Below are 17,252 nucleotides of genomic sequence, written 5' to 3' on the forward strand. Positions count from 1 at the left end.
AGGTGTTATATTTGGAGAGATATAGGGTGAGATATAGGGTAGTGCATTGGATATTCTGAATTAAAAGCAAAGTAATAAATATATAGATACATAAGTACATGGAAGGTATATATGCATAAGGAAGGTAATATATGTAGATTACAGTTGCATTTAATCAGCTCTGGCTTTCAAGTGTTTAATTTAAATTAAGTTATTTGTTTTTATTTTTTGTAACTCAATAGTGAAGCAATTGTAGATAAATAGTTATGATACAAGATTTACTTATTTATGCAGTCAGATATACATCTTAAAACAGACTAATGTAACTACAAGTAATATGTATATATTTTAAACACAACTAATGAATATCTGTATTTTTAAAAACATAATTATCATACACATTCATACAAAGCAATTTACATATGTAGGTTCATATGTATAGTCCAAATAAATGTTTATATACAGAGGGATATGCTGTAAATGTATGTATGTGTATGTTGGTTATGTGGGGAAGAGCCAATTCTTGAGTAGTATTCTGAAGATAAGGTGAACCTTATGTTTGGGGGTAAAGAGTTTCATAGTTTGGCTGCTTGAACTGAGAAGGATGTGCCACCGATGGTTGTTTTCTTGATTGGTGGGATTTTGAGGCGAGGTGCCACTCTAGAGCGGAGTTTCCTTTGTTGAATGTATTTGGTGATTTTATTCCTGAAGAAGAGCAGTCCTGTTCCATGTATCGCTTTGTGGTTGATACAAAGCAGCTTGAATGTGGATCTTCTGGCAACCGAGAACCAATGTAGGGCTTTCAAGGTAGGGGAGATGTGAGCTTGTGGCTTTATAGGTAAGATTAGTCTGGCAGCAGACAGTGAATCCGTTGTAGTCTTTTCATAGTTGTTAAAGGTGATTCTTGATAGAGGCTATTGGCGTAGTTGAGTTTGGACAGAACAAGATAGATGGCAGCCTGGATCTTGTGTGGAAATCCCAAATGGGGGAAGACGCGTTGCAGAGTTTTTATAGTAACAAAGCTTGATATTGCTAGTTTGTCCACTTGGGCATTCACTGATAGCTTGGAGTCCATGGTCATCCCAAGGTTTCCTACTTCCCAGATCATCAGGCCAGGCAGCGAGTGGGTCATAGCATGTTTAGTAGTATTACAATAGCACTACTCATGTACTAGAAAATGCTACCTACTAGCCTACATGCAGAGGTCTCTGCCTGTCCAATCTTTTAGGTGTGGAGATCTCTGCCCCTACTGTGGAGATCTTTGCAGTCATAGGGCTCCGTTTTTAGTACGAAATGTGGAATGAACATTTGGAGTGCCTGGAAAATGGGGAAAACGTACTACAAAATGGGAGAGGTTTAGGGAGGAGTAAGGAGAGGTTTAAGGAGGGCTAATGATGGGTTTTAGGGAGGGACATGCACACACCCACAATAGACTAAGCCCATTCCTATTCTCAAACTGCACTGCTATAGTTACAGCAGCCAAAAAGGACCCATAACAGTAGTATTTTTAATCCAGCCCAGACCTGGAGTAAATCCACCAACACACATGGCTAACCACTGTTCTTGTCCCAAAGAAAATAAAGGAAGCAGGGATACAGCCCCATAGGAAATAATGTTAAAATAAATACAATTATCTTGACATTTAAAAAAAATATATACATTTATTTTAATGTTTAAAAATATATGTAAATAATATTATTTGATTATAAATTATTGTGATAAGCTTTTTAAAATGTAAACTAAACATAGCTTTGTTTTTAATAATTAAATTAATTGAAATTAATTCTATCCATAATGTTTAGTAATTGTAATATATAAAGATTAAATATAAGCGTTTTACTTTAGATTAATTTTTTAAATACGTTTTTATTTATTTGTATTTAATGTATTTAAATTAAAAGAAAATTATCAATGCAGTAGCTTTTTGTAATTTTGCATGACATTGATAATAAATATATAAAAATAATTTACATTAATACTAACCATAAAATATTATTACTATTTTTTAAAGTGTAATAAACTTTTAAGTATTTCCCTGTGCTTTATCATAGGGAGTTCCTAACCCAGGTGGCAAAGACCTACACCTACATTTGAAAAGTTACAAGTGGTAACTTTACATCGGTAAATTTGGCTCTATCTCCTGGTTTTAGAGGATGGGGACATGCAAGTGTATACTATGTTGTGAATTTACATTAGGGAATGGGGAGTGGTGAAGAGTAGTGCATTTACTGCAAAATGTAAAAGTAAATTTACACATATAGATTAACTCAGGTGTATATTTACCTTTCTGAATAGGTCCCTAGGAGTGTGCAAGCTATTATTGTTTTTTAGTCTCTGAGAGATTATGACTATTGGGCTACCTGTAGTTTTCAGTGTTTCCAACAAGTGCCTGGCATAGTTTTTTTCTGGTATATTGTCAATAATTCTTTGTGAGTTCTATTTGTTGCTGAAATGGATGTGTTATTTTGTTGCAATGTTTTTGTCCCTACTTTGAAACTGAATGCTTGTTGGCAATCTATTTCTCTCACTGTAAGTGGAAAGGTGCATACAATTTCTGAGTGTCATGTGAATAGTCCCCATGCCGAGATCATCACAACCCAAGGGTAGTAATTACACTATTTGCGAGAATCACATGACATTTGCAAGACAGAACGTTTACATCTTAGCAAACTCATACCAGAAACAGCCCTGCAGCAGTGACAAAGAACATTGGCCTTGAAAACCATCAGCCTAAGAAGCATCCCTTTACCCAGACAAGGTTTACTATACACCTCAGACTGCTCCACACTGGCTGCCTGTCAAACACCATTCAGGAACTATTGGGCCTCAACCACCAGGTTTGAGATCATTTGTCACTGATGTCCAGAGGTACAATCTACTATGACACTGCAAAGTGAGCCGACCACAACCCCTTCCGCACTTGACTCTCAGAGTAGCGAGAGTGAGCAGTCACAGACGTTTTGAGGAAGTAGTGGGAGGGGTGCACTAGCACTCAGCAATCAACAGGCAGACACAGTAGTGTCCAGTTCAGTACTTGTGTGTACAAGAATGAAAGAACTTTAATCACACAGTTACATTAAGTAGTATACATATTTCAATGATCACACAAGTCAGTGTACCTGAAAAAAATCCGATGAAGGATCTACACCCTCCCTGCACATGCAAATACTCCCTCCTTGGTTGTCCCCCTAGCTCTGGGTTCCATCCCCTTTTTGAAATAAGGGGTAGCATCAATCTGGCTTTGGTGCAATTTGCAGATGCCCACAGACACTCAGTTGATGTTTGGAGATGGGTAACACTGCACAAGTTCTCATTCGCCAACTTGTACCATAGGTGGCCCTCCTGTGTATCTTGCAGTGATCCCAGTGAGCAGAACAAAAGAGAGGGGTCCTACACTGCCAAAGGGACAGGACACCGAATAGACTGTAGTCTTAAGAATTTACTCCCTTTGGGAGACGCACGGAAAGAGACGGACATTATTTAATCCCGGACCCCGGCAGCGCTTTTTAATATAACGTTAAGGCACAAAATAATCCCCCTATTTGAGAGGATCGTGTGTGAGGAATCGTCATCAGAACACACGGTGTATAATTTTTTTTCTCCAGAATAGGATTGCGATTTTTTGGCAGTATTGAGTTACTATATTAGAGCTCCGTTGATTCAGATAACAACATTTGCCTAGTGATATCTGCACACATTTATTGGATGGTGAGATTACATATTAGGAGTACCTGCTGATTGTTCTAGAGACATATAATCTCAGGAGGTTGAGGTTTTGAATGTTACCCCAGTACTGCCCTAAGCACCGATAACTCCAATTGATAAGAAGATTCCAAGTGCTGGGACATTTTTAAATTGTTATCATTGTGCCTGAAGAAGGCAGTTGGACCTTTAATCCCACCGAAACACGTCGCTTCTTGGTCATTTTTACGTTGAACAATACATTTGATGTTTTTTATGTATGCTTTTGTATAAATATGATTTTTTATAAAATGTTTGCTTATGATGATCTGTCCCTTTTGCACGTTATTATGTTATGAATTGGTTTTGATAGATAGCATTTGTAATAACTTGGAGGAGAAGATTGTGAAACAGTGCATTGATATCTTGTGTTTTTATTAAGAGCTACCAGCTCAAAACTGATTTTAACAGCTTTATGAAATATTGAAAACTAAACATTTATACTTTTGGATTAATTGGCCAGTGTATGATTGTGTGACAAGTGGCAATGGTTTGAGTATTGATGTATGTGGTGTGATTATGACCCAAAGGGAGTAAATTCTTAAGACTACAGTGATCCCAGTGAGCCAGAAAGCTGCTGGGGTGTCAGAGCTGGCCCTAGGCTGCGTCTAGCAGCACGACCCTTCAGTCTTGGGAGGAGAAGTCATGGTACTGCAAGCTGTGCAGATGCAGGTCTAGCCACAGCAATATCTGACATGTGTGAGGAGATGACCCCATCTGAGCTGAAGTTGGGACTGTCCGAGACTCATGCACCTGCATACGTGAAGGTCATGTTCCTGATTGTAAAGATGGAAGATGCAGCTCCCAGTGGGTTTACAGCAATCAGTCAGACCTCATCTAGGCTGACAGCACTCACAGTAACAGCCCTCATCTTTGCGGATCGCAAACATGTAGCTGTACCCTAGTTCTGGCTTCGGTAATCATACAGTTGCAGTCAACACCCGGGTCTTTCTCAATTATGCAGTTGCAGCCCTGACTGAGCTGATGAAGAGTACAGTGCAATGGTTCTATCCCGGAGCCCAAATTAGAGATGGGTCCACAGGCACAAAGGTTCTCCATAATTTGCACTCAAGCAATCCACCCCTCTCCTGGATATCCTATAGATGCCAGGGATGCACAGGACTCCTGCAGGTTCAGGCTGACATCTTCTTTCTCCCAGCAGGCAGGCAGGCTCCTAGATGCTTCAAGACAGATCCACAACTTCTCCAGCAGAATGTTCACGCGTTGTCTGGATGTGAGGATGCACTTTGCACTAAGAAACAAGCGGCAGAACACGGAAAGCGAGCGCCCGCTCACGCTAGCTAAATGTTTTCTTGCTGTTGGCTTTTTTCCCCAGTAAGTATGCAAGCAGTGGAAATTGTGTAATTATCGGTAATTCTGTGTCAATGAGTAACACTGAGTTACTAAAATTACTGCAATTACTCTGGCGTAATCAAAATTCTGCTCAGGCCTTACCCTCATCTGTTGTCCTCCGTGTAGCCCCCATACCAGTATGGTGAGCCACATAACTACCTCATCGTAACCCCCATCTGGCTAATACTTGTAGTTATCTCCTGATGCACCAATAAACAATTATGTTCTTGTGTATTATGTTGATGGATCATGTGTTCGAAATGGCTTTGTTGTTTTAGTAACCAGTGATGCCATATGTAAAATGAAGTTGTCGAAAGTTGATGTTTTCCCCGTGTGTAATTCTCTCAAGTTGCTGAATTGGTTGCTCTAACTCATACTTGTTCTCTTGCAAAATTCACCAATTCAAAATATGATTTTGGAGTAGCCATTGCTTTTGCACTCTTCTGGATGCAACAGGTTTCCTCTCAACAGCTGGAACCGGAGTAAAATTGGAACCTATGTTAAAGGTTTGCTTGATGCTCTGATGTTACCATTGAAACTCGCAATTGTAAAATGGGCTTCACGTCAGTCTTCTCAGAAAGAAGTATCTAGGGGAAGCACTAACCACACTGCTTCAAATTCCCACCAAGCTCCGAAGATAATCTATATATTTCTCAGACTGTTGAGTCTCCTATACACACCTTAAAAGAATTGTCTGATTTACAGGGAGGTGCACCGAGGCATAGAAACAGGCTTGAACGAAACAACACTGTGAGACCGACCCAATAAAGTGTAGTGGGACTGTATGAGGAGAATGTTTTCACTGAAGTTTCTCCGCCCGAGTTCTGGCCAACTATATCACGGCTTCACCCATGACAGCATGATGTGTGCCATAAGTACCCATTGGTTTCCTCTATACCTCCCTTCCGTTGCTCACCGATATTGCCACTCCTGTGCCACCTGTCATGCCCATAATATTAAGAAGGGAACTAAATACACACCTGCTGCTCACCCACTTCCTTGGCGCTCCTTTATCCACATCCATATGTTCTTGATCCAAATGCCTAAATGTTGTTTCTGTTAGTATTTTTTAGTCCTGTTCTGGATGCTTTTAGGCTGGATTGAAGAATAGCCATGCTCCCATGCTGACGCAGTTACAGTTGCATCGCGAAAAGGCTGAATAGGGATTTCATTTGTAGATTTGGAATATTGCTTGGGAAAAGAAGTGACAAGGACACTCACTTTATGCCTAGTATAGTGCATATGCCCAGCAAACTATTGCACCATCTCAATTGTACGGTCTCAAAACTCCCGTTCTTCTTGAAAATTATGGGGGGAAGTGTATTTAATTGTCTCACCGTTTGCTTACATCTCATCTCACCCTGAGATATCCCTCAATCCAGTTTCTGAACCCTAAACTTTACTGAAACTGTTCTCTCGCATGTGACCAGTTTCATGACATCATACCATCTTCATCCCTGCACGTCTATTCTTATACTTTGTGATCTCTGTGCAGTATTTTATACTGTTGAATACTCTGCCTAACACTCTACTGTTAAACAACTTACTTGCCAAACCTCTCTACCCTTAACCTAGTTACATCATATCTCTATGACCCCTCCGTCAAAGTCTTTGTCAAAGGCAAAGTTTTTGGTGCTCTTCATTCTCCTCTCTCACACCTCTTCCTTTAGGTGTTCCCTCATCTTCTCCACTTACACATCCACCATTGGCAGCTTCATCTCCTCCTTTGGTATTTCGTCATTTCTATGCAGATCATACTAAAATTGCTCAATCATTCCCTAGGTTTACCCGGCACTACAGGAACAAATTTCTGACAGATTTACCCGTCTCTAGATGGGCATTTACTCACTCATGCTCAGTTCATTCAAAACCTTCAATTTTCCGCCCACTTCAATACTTACCTCTCTCCCTTTTCATGTTCACTTCACCCTAAGCCAGAAACCTTAGTGTCAACTTGGATCCCAGAATGAAAATTAAATGTCCATAACCAACACAGCCGCAGTAGCAAGATTCACCCTACTCAATGTATGTAAGCCAAGACACTTATTTCCTCATTGATTTTTAGCACACTAGTCACTCTCAATAATATTTCACACCTTTGACAAAGTTCTAAACTTTGCCCCCAGGGCCTGCTGTAATCTTCCATAACACACTTCTGCCTCACAGTACTATCACCAGGCTGGCCGGCTATTAACGAAAGAGGGCTATGTTTATATTTCTAACCTTCGCCTTCAAAGGCATAGAAGGTACCACCTAAAGTAAATATTTGCATTCAAAATTTGCTTGCACTCCACCTTGCACAACACGAGACTCAACCAAAATATTATTGTACTTCAAATAGTCAGTGTGCAGGGTCCATACTCCTCCTTTTACCTACTAGAACATCTACACTGGAACTATTCTCAACAAGTTAAAATCAATCTCAGTGCTAAACATCTTCGAGATATCCCTGACTGAAGAGCTAATTTCAAAAGAATGGACAGACCTATCCACACTCCACTATGAAGCCATATATTTGACTCATAACCAAATAGCTTAACAATAGATACTGCAAATTATCAGCTGGCCCCTACGAGGACACAGGCTCGCGGGGTCTTTTCCGGACCCTTCATGCCTGGCTTTGTTGTGCTGGTTGCTGTGCCCTGGTGCAGCCCGGCTTCAGTGCTAATATTTATGTTACTTGCGGAACTCTTCTGTAAAGTGTAACATACCCATGTCAAGATTTACTAGCTTGTATTGCCACGTTTGAACTGTATACTATAGTTAATATGGAATTGAATAAGTAATACATGAGAATTTTACAATTAAAATTAAATAAAGTTTATTTGAAGAAAATATCAAAACTCCACTACAATTATGCTACTGTAACGCCCTCACAGAGTTTGTACATATTTGATAAATGTTTTCAGTGTTTGCTACAGTTCCATCATTTCAACCATGCGTTCACTACTTACACTTTCTACATATGTACCCATCCAAATTGCAAATGACCATTATATAGTTTGTTACTGTACTTAAAACAGAATTTCTTGTTGAAATGCTCCTGTTGCTGATAAAGAAATACAAGGAAGAACTTTATAGACCCTAACTTTTAGTCTGATGCTACCCATCTTGATATTTAGAGCTTTAAAAAAAACTTAGATGTATGCTTACTGTTAATGATAATTAATAGTTTGTCAGCATCTACTTGACAGACATGAACATCCTTGGGACATATTCACAAATTGAGCCCTCCATGACAAAACATTTCAACAAGCTTTTGTCAATAATTTCTGGATTTTAAAATGTATGTTCTAAGTTTCTGTTACTCAAAAGGGGCTTCAGATAGTAGTCATTAAGGTGCCAAGATACTTCCATTGTCCTAAGAAAGCCTCAGAAATTTTCAGATAAGTGTAGCCTTTCATTATAGGACATTGCGTCATGTGACATCACAGCACACAATATGGCATATCCAAGTACAACATAGTATAACTTACCATAGCGCCGGCTGGTCCTCCAGGCTCGTACCGCATAGTGCAGCACTCCGTCCATCCAGACTAGGAACCAGCTTATGCAGAAGCCCAGGAGCAGCCCCAGCATTAGGTCGATCTCCTGCTTGGTCACATTGTCGGTCACAAAGTAGTTCTCCGAGGAATCCACCACCGACTGGTCTCCTTCGTATGGGATGACATAGTGGACGTGGTGTCTGGGGTGGCAGGAGATAGAGAGAGAAGACACATTAGACCAAGTCAGGAACACTCCTTATGTTATTAACAAACTCAACAGATCTGTCAACCATGAACTTTACACTGACCGGATGATGACGAATTTCATGAAATATATTTATTTAATTTAATTAAGATGGCTAGTTTACTAACGCAGAAATTGTCATGAAAGCAGGCTGTCTGTTGCTTAGGGGTTCTTAAAAGTAGTTTGTGATGCAGTATTTCAACACTTCTAAGATGGTAAAATGTACAAGCCTCTAGCACCAAAAGGATATATGTATAATATATATATATATATATATATATATTTTATTGCCACTGCGTCGTTATAGTTACGATCTTGTTTCCATAGGAAATGCCTTTTATGGTTTGCTTATATATTTGCTGCCATTTGATGTACTTTCACAAAATTTTCACCAAAAACGTTTTCACTTCAGCTCCTAAATGGAAAGTTTCAGGAGATCCGTCAAGCGGGGGCCAAGGAAAAAGGGGATGGGACCCAAAACGCTTTTTTCCAATTAATTTTTCCATTGGAACTTTAGATGCAGTTACAGCTCAAATCGCTGAACGGATTTACACCAAGTTTGGTAGCAAGCTAGATCTTGGTCCAGAAGGAACGCTTTTTATGATTTGGTATAGATTCACTCAGTAGTTTTTGAGCATTTGATATGAAAGAACTTTCTATATATATCACGCTGCGATGATCCACGGGGCCGACAGATTTCGTACAAAGATCTGATTTACTACCACAACATCAGCCAGGATGTGGTAGCAGCCGACTTAGTATTCAGGACTCAGCCCTGAGTCCTAAAAAACAGTGAAAAAAAACACATAATGGGGCACGGCAGAGATACCCTGTCCCCTAGGTCTGGTAGTTGAGTCCCAGATTGCCCCCTCCTTTAATTGTGCCTCAAATTCGCAGAGGATCTCCAGATCCTCAACAAACGTTTTAAAAAAGCTCCCTCTCTTAGCCTTAATCGGCCCTAGGGACCTCATTCCCCGGGGCCGTATGTAATTAAAAAAAGGAGGGAGGGGTGCACGCAGCCCCTCCCAGCCTTAAAAGGCCCGGAGACCCCATGGTCTGTGGCCAATCTCAAATTTACCTAAACTTTAAAGGGAGGGGGGCTTTGCAGACCACCTCCCTGAGCCTCTACAGACCCGAGGGAATGGGATGCCTGGGGCTTATTAAGGCTCAGGGTGCCAAGTAGTGTCCCTCCCCAGGGCCTATTGAGGCTTGGATAGGGGGTCTGCACTCCCCTCCCCCTTGTTTTTATCCAGAGGGATGGAATCCTCGGGGACACAATAAGCTCGGAGAGGGGGGCATGCACCCCCTCCCCTTTAAAATAAATGAGACCCCGTGGGATGGCACCTATTATGGCTTGGGGAGTGTAGCCACATGGCCCATCTCCACTTTTTTTGTAATTCAGCCCTAGGGGATCCGCCCCCATCCCCTAATATATGTTTTTGCTTCGGTTGATGAGGTCCCAGGGGACACAATTGTCTTGGGGGAGTAACCGTGAGTTCCTCTCCCCTTAACATACATGGTTTAGCCTTGGGGGGAGGGATCTCCTGGACCTATACTGGCTCGGAGAGTGGGCAGTGTGCCCCCTCCTCTCAACATGTATGGTTTGGACCTATGAGACGGGGTCCCCGGGCCACTATTGGTTTGGGGTGTGGAGCCATGCAGCCCCTCCCCTTAAAGGCCCTGGGGTGGGGTCTCCAGGGGCCTTCTGGCTCGGGGAGGGTGGCCATGTGACCCCCTTCTCCTTTAAAAATAAAATGCCCAGGGCATGGGGTCTCCAGGGACCAAAGGCAAACCCTCAGCCGCGCATAGCCAAAGACAGTACATGGCATGGGCATGGCAGCCTGCGGAGAATGGCCAGCCAGGCCCTGTGGTCAACCCTCTGATACCATTGCCGTTATGGGGTTGGCTTTACATACGGTAATAACATATTAATTTACATTACAAAAACCCTAGAGATTCACTGAAAAAAACAAAGGTTAAAGGGACTATAATTAGGTGAAAATATCACATAAATATGGCAATTTTAAAGAAACAAAACCATTGAAATTCACCAGTTATAGTTATCTCATGAAACTAAAACGTATGTCCTAAAGTAACTATCACTCATGCCCTCACCATGCACTTCTAATTACCCAACCTGTTACATCACTCAAGACATGCTCTACAACATCACTGATAACATCACAGCAACATTTGAAATTACATAATCGATGAAAACACTGTGCAAGTGCACCCTATTTGTAATACAGCCCCAGATGTCATATCAGCACAATGAGTTGTGTCGTGTTGCGTTAAAGCATTTCTATTGTTTGCAGCTGTCACCCATAAATGTGCACAGCAGTTAGGTATTGTCGATACGGAAAGGCTCAATCAGAGACAGGGTTCAATTAGAAGAGAAGAGACAAGATTTAAGTGCCTTCCAAAAAGTGTGTTGATCACAAATTAAAAGTGCTGCTGGAGTGCGCATTCTTCTGGCTAGGAAGATCCTAGATCAATCTAAGGGGCTTTCCGTGGTATGATCAACAAGGTCAACCTGAAGAACAGCACAAGGTGGCACTTTTTATCAAGATGATGGAGTACCTAATATTAAATGTCTAAAATATGACATATCAGCAGTTTAATAATGTAGTTTAAGTCTCACAGCATTTTCAAAAGTCTGCATAGCATCATATTGATTGATTTTTGGACTCTAGAAATCCTTTTACTGAACCTCAATGGTATCTTCCCCAATATTTGCATCAGTGGGGTCGCGGACACATCAAGTTCTGTATGTTATGTTAAACGAACCGTTACTAAACAACACTGGGTTTCACCATTTTATTCTAAGCAAACATAATGACACCAACCACCTTGTCTCTGGTTAAATAACAACCAGGAACTGTGCACTCCCAGATAATGAACACAGTGTAATAAGGTAATCGGTGGGCAAATAAAAGCAAAGGATTAAAGCATCCTATATCAGTCTCTTAGCTCCAAGACCACTGTAGGCAAACGTGGCTCTACAAAACCACAAACATTATCACATATAAAAGAAGATAAACCCAACTAACTTTTCACCAATCACCGTTTTGTTGTTATAATGTAATGTCCTGGGTGCAGCGAGTATGGTCAAATGTAGCTCATGTGGTCACTGTGCCATAGGATACAAGCTGCCCCTTTCTGAAAAAGAACCGCCTTGTGTTCCTGTTCTGAGGAGATGTGATCTAGCACTTCAGGCTGGACTGTCCCCAGGTAGGAGAACAAAGTTCAGGCCAATGGCAGCAACCCGGAACTGCACCGACTTTGAATGCACACGGCGATTCACACTCAACAATGACATGATCAAAGACCTCCAAATATACATTACTACCTAGAAACATAGGAGCGGAAGGCAACACACATCAGAACCAATAGAAACAAAGGTGTTTTTCTCACTACTATTGTAAATACAAGGCACAAGTTCACATATCATATTCAGGTTATTGTTTCAAATGGTATTCTGTAGTGTTGAAAGGAATCTGTAGTGAATGAAAAGGATGAATGGTCAGGTAGTTTCTAACAGAGATTCTTGCCTGAGTTCAAGGATAATATTCAAAAAGGCAAAAGTAAATACAATTAAGTAAAAAATGTGTCTCGTTTAGTCATTTATCACACTTGTTTATCTTTGTTGAGTCTTCAAGTGTCAAACAATATGTACAACCGCCAAGTCACATTCAGGGTCTCAGAGTTCTTTGGTGCCCCCGCGAGAGGGCAGTGTAGAGTCAGACTACTGTTAATAATTAGGGACTCTCCAGTATTGATGTTACTTTAATTTATGATGCCCTCTTAAGCATATGGCGACATGGGTTGATCACACTTAGGACAGCATGGGTTGTAGGGTCTTCGTCCAGACCTTTGTGGTCAGTATTGCCTAGAAAGAGAGAATGTGGCATTTTATAACAGGGTAAACTTGTTAAAGTTATCCTGCCTGGATCCTGCTACATATGTTTACATGCACCCTCCTGATGTCAGGGAGCATATGGAGATCTGCCAACGCTATGGTGTTTGGTCATTAAAAGGAATCCCATGAATTAGGCATTCAAATTCAAACTTCAACAGGTCAAGTCACCTGCTGCGGCCTGCACAGTTTGTAATGCTTTGTCAGAACATCTAAGACGCCACCTGTCATCTGCCCCTTTTAGGAAAGTTATAAAAGCGTACTTACATTGGAATAGGCTGATATTACAGTGCTCGTTGTAGCAGAGGAATTTGCTACACACTTTCATGCTGAATTAAATTGGTGGTAGACAATCCATTTGATGTTACAGATCTATTTACTATGTACTTTCCTTCATAAGAGATTTGGTGGTCAAATCATTTGTTGTTACTGATGTTTGTGGGGGTGTCGCATATTGGTGTGGGCGGACACATGAGCCGCGAGCATGCGCTCACTTGCAACAGATATTGTATTGAACAAGGGGCTTCAAGCCCACCCATTTTTTACCAATTGTGGGCTTCATTGCTGCTACCTACTAATTGGGCAAAAAGCAAAAAAGGGTTTGGGCTCCAATCAGTAAGGCCGAGCCCTATTCAAACAAGAAACGACAAGATGCCAATAATGATACACAATTCTCACATTTCTTCCGGCGCATTGAATTGAAACAATGTCATCATGAAAACTCTTTTTCCGTATGAATTAATCAAAATGTATTCAAAAAATCACATGTATAAATCAGGTGAAAACCATTTAATCCATTAACATGTTTCACATACAGCACACTACCTTATCCCACAAGTACCATATTGATTACATCCTTAGAACCACAACAACTTTTCTTTCATATCCAATCAATCCACCCATCTCTACTGTTCTTCTCAATCATCCACTAATTCCACTCCACACACATTCCAGCAAACCCACACCCAGCCCACCTTTCAATATTTCATATTTATACAACAACAAAAAATAGATAACACATTAACAAAAATCCAAACAAGAAAAAATTCACAAATTGCAAGATATTCAATTTTTGACAACGATTTATACACTTGATTGGCCACAAAAAGGTCGACGTGTTTCGAACCCCTCCAAATATGGTGTTCTCCTCAGGACCAGAAAGCTTACTTGATGCTGCGAGATCAGCCGATTCCTGGTTCACTATATTCCAACAGCCTACAGAACGAACATTTATTGCTCGGCCGGTCGAAGACCGAGGGCCGTTGTATCACCGGTATGTTGTTGTGGATTTTCTGGCGTGAATCCTTTTATATTTAGTCAGGACGCAGATGCCTAATTTCGTTTTTGGTAAGGTTAGCGTGCGTCTCACTTTGCGTTTCCTTAAGCGCGAGCCTTTCTTTCCACGGTGCCCGTCCTCACGGGGTAACCGCCAAGCTCCCCGGCGGCCCGTGAGGAAGCGCACTGTGGAAAGAAAGTGTATCGGTATTGGCATCTTGCTGTTTCTTGTTTGTACCTACTAATTGGGCAGCACAAACTGGCTTCGCCTCCTCTTATTGTGGCTGGAATACGGACCAAGTACTAATTGCTTCATCTGGATTAGGGTCCTTCCACTTCTGGCGCTGTGATTGAGACACTATTTTTTATTTCTTTTCTTCCTCCTATCCTACTGTCCTTGCTGCTTCTTCCCCTCTCACCCCCTTCTGGGTCGGCTTTTCCCTCATACCCCCATGTCCGTGTTGCTTTTTCCCCACGACACCCTGTCTATTTTGCTTGTTCCCTTGCCATCCCCACCCGGTCTGGGTTGCTTATTCTCCTCCCACCCCCCTTGTTCATGTTACCTTTTCCGCTCCCACCCTCTTCTGTGATGCTTCTTACCCTTCCATACCCCTCCACCTGATCATGCTGCTTATTCCCTTCCTACCCATCCCACTCTCCCCTATCCGTGTTCTTTATTCCCATCCCACCTCCTATCCGTGTTGCTTAATGCCCTCCCACACAATCTCTATCCAGCCATGTTTATTTCCCTCCCACCCCTGTGTTGTCCCTCTTGCTTATTCCCTTCCCTCAACGGCCATAAGAAAAAAAGCGATATTGTACGGCCAGCGCTGGCCACTTCATAGTATTGTTCTTTACTTGTCCTGTTCCCTCCTCCCATCTGCCCTCCCTTTCTCTACCACCACCCGATTGGCAAAGCCAATAGATCGCCCATAGATGAGACCTGCTGGCTTTGCCAATGCTTGTTGTCTGAGTCTTTGCATTTGTATCACTGTGATTAACTGTACGGGTATTTGCACGACCTCCAAGGGTATATATGCCTGGGGTGCTGGTTCCATTGTGCCTGGTTCCAAGTGTGCTACATGAGAATATTTGCCTTTATGTTGTGATTGCTAGTTGAAGTTTCAGATGTCTTTGTGTGTCATAAGGGTGTGACTTAGGTGCTCTGTAGGTATATTTCCGTTATTTTTAAAGATTTTTTCAACTTGTATATGTGTATTCCACAATGTGTGTGCTGTAATGCATCCATCGTTTACAGGCTTCACTCTTGGCACATGTGTGTGAGAGAGGGGGAAAGAGAGAGAGAGAGAGAGAGAGAGAGAGAGAGAGAAAGAAAGAAAGAAAGAGTGAGAGAGAGAAAGAGAAAGAGAGGGGTAAACAAGAAGAAACAGAGTGAAAGTAAGAGAGAGAGAGAGAGAGAGAAAGCACACAAGGTGGTGTAGGCTTATTTATGCCCTTGCCTCATATCATTGTTGTCCGTTACTTAGTTTCATGGAGAAAGTGATCATGTATGCGTACCATTATATATATATATATATAATCAAGGTGTGCCAGTGTGTTTACCAAGAGCAACAAAGCCTTTGTTCAAACTTGTGTCCACTGCAGCAGGCTACCGGTTAAAAAATATGGTGGCACCAATTTGGTGCCAAAATATGGTGGCACCAAATTCACCATATATGCTGTCTTTCTCCCCAGCGTTCCACGAGCAGGAATGGAAGGACTTCCTGCTCAGTGGAACTTTAATACAACCAATCCTGGAGCTGATCTCATCAGCGTGAGAGCAGCTCCAAGAGTGGTGAGTGCAGGCTAACCTAGCGCTCATTTTGAGACCAGGGGATTGCTGGGTCTACAGTGCGCATGTCGGCCTGGCTTTAGGTAGCCAGCCAACAAACCCGACATGAGCACTAAATATGGTTGCAGTAATCCTGCAATAGCAGGATTCATTCCTGCCCCCCTGCCTCACATTTGCACTGTTCACAGCAGGAGCTGGTGGCAAAATATAATGGCATTATTACATCATTTTATTTATGTGTGTTTACCTGCTGCACTCGCAGCAGGTGAGGCGACTATCCACCGCTCTTGTGGAGGAACCACCGCTGCAAAGAAGTAGGACAGAGCAAGAACTGGAGTCCAATATCAATTGACAAAGAAGAAGGACTACGTTTTCAAGGGGGGAACTTTGTATCTGAAGAAGGAAGCGGAGGCGGAGAACAGTGAGTGGTCATTGCGAAGGAGTGTTTGACGACGGTGACTACTTTATTTGAGTTCATTGTTTTTTTGGTTGGACATTTTTAATTGTTCCCATGTGTAAAATTAAGCATTTGTGAAGTAAAGTGGTGGCACCTCCTGTGTTTTTGCAGGAACCAGGACTTCTAGTAATGTCATGGCAGGGCTGGAAAGAAGCATTTGAGACGTATCTTGAGGCCATTATAGGGGAGGTGTTTGTGGCAAAAGAAAAACTGGCCATGCTAAGGCATAATCCTGGCATAGAAGGCAGGAGGGTTTTAGAAACCTTGCCTATGCCCATTGGTGAAAGAGAAGAGAATGTGGAAGAGTCAGAACCCGTTGACGGGTCTGAGGACGAGTACATAAAGGTTATGGGAGCTTAGGAAGAACATTCTGGAAGGAAAGTAAGCATATTTGTTGAAAGGCATACATTTTTCTGTTGTGCTTAATTATAAGGAGAGACCATTGAGCAGTATGTGGCAATTTTAAGAACCCTAGCAGCCTTATGTAAATGCAGGGAATTGCAGGAAAAGATAATTAGAGATCAAATGCTAAACAGAACATGTAGTATGAAAATACAGGAAAAGTTGTTGGGCATGAAAGATCTCTCTCTGAAAAAAATGATTAGTATAGCAAAACCTATTGAAAATACGTCTCATTATGTAAAAGAATTAACTGAAGAACAAAAGAGTTTCAAAATGGACAATGGAAAAAGTGTATGTGCTCCACGGAAAAAGGAGAACGGTAGAGGTTACAATAGTTGTAAGCATTCACAAGCGACCATAAAAAAACAATGTTTTAGATGTGGCAGTATCAGACATTTAGCAGAGTCCAGGGCATGTCCTGCACTGGGACATTTCTTCAGAGTGTGGAAGGCGAGTGCTATGAATGGCAATACATCTGCGATGAACTTGGTTACAAAATGATCAAAGCAGTAAAACAGATCAGGTTGAAGACAACTACAGTGATGAGGTGGAAGATTTGGTAGTATGTGGTATTAACACCTAGGGAGTGATCGGAACTCTGTCAGGTG

At 41.6% G+C, this 17,252-nt stretch overlaps 1 protein-coding gene across 2 annotated transcripts in view; it reads right to left on the reverse strand.

The window, feature by feature from the left end:
* The window catches only part of TMEM240 (transmembrane protein 240), a 251,964-nt gene that overhangs the window by 37,110 nt on the left and 197,602 nt on the right, over positions 1–17,252 (reverse strand). For both annotated transcript variants that reach the window (XM_086921475.1, XM_086921476.1), the window contains exon 3: positions 8,550–8,758. In XM_086921475.1, the coding sequence (XP_086777601.1) occupies positions 8,550–8,758 (209 nt within the window). The remainder of the gene's footprint in view (positions 1–8,549; positions 8,759–17,252) is intronic.

The sequence above is a fragment of the Lissotriton vulgaris genome, chromosome 5 (genome assembly GCF_964263255.1).
Source record: "Lissotriton vulgaris chromosome 5, aLisVul1.2, whole genome shotgun sequence".
NCBI classification, from domain to species: domain Eukaryota; kingdom Metazoa; phylum Chordata; class Amphibia; order Caudata; family Salamandridae; genus Lissotriton; species Lissotriton vulgaris.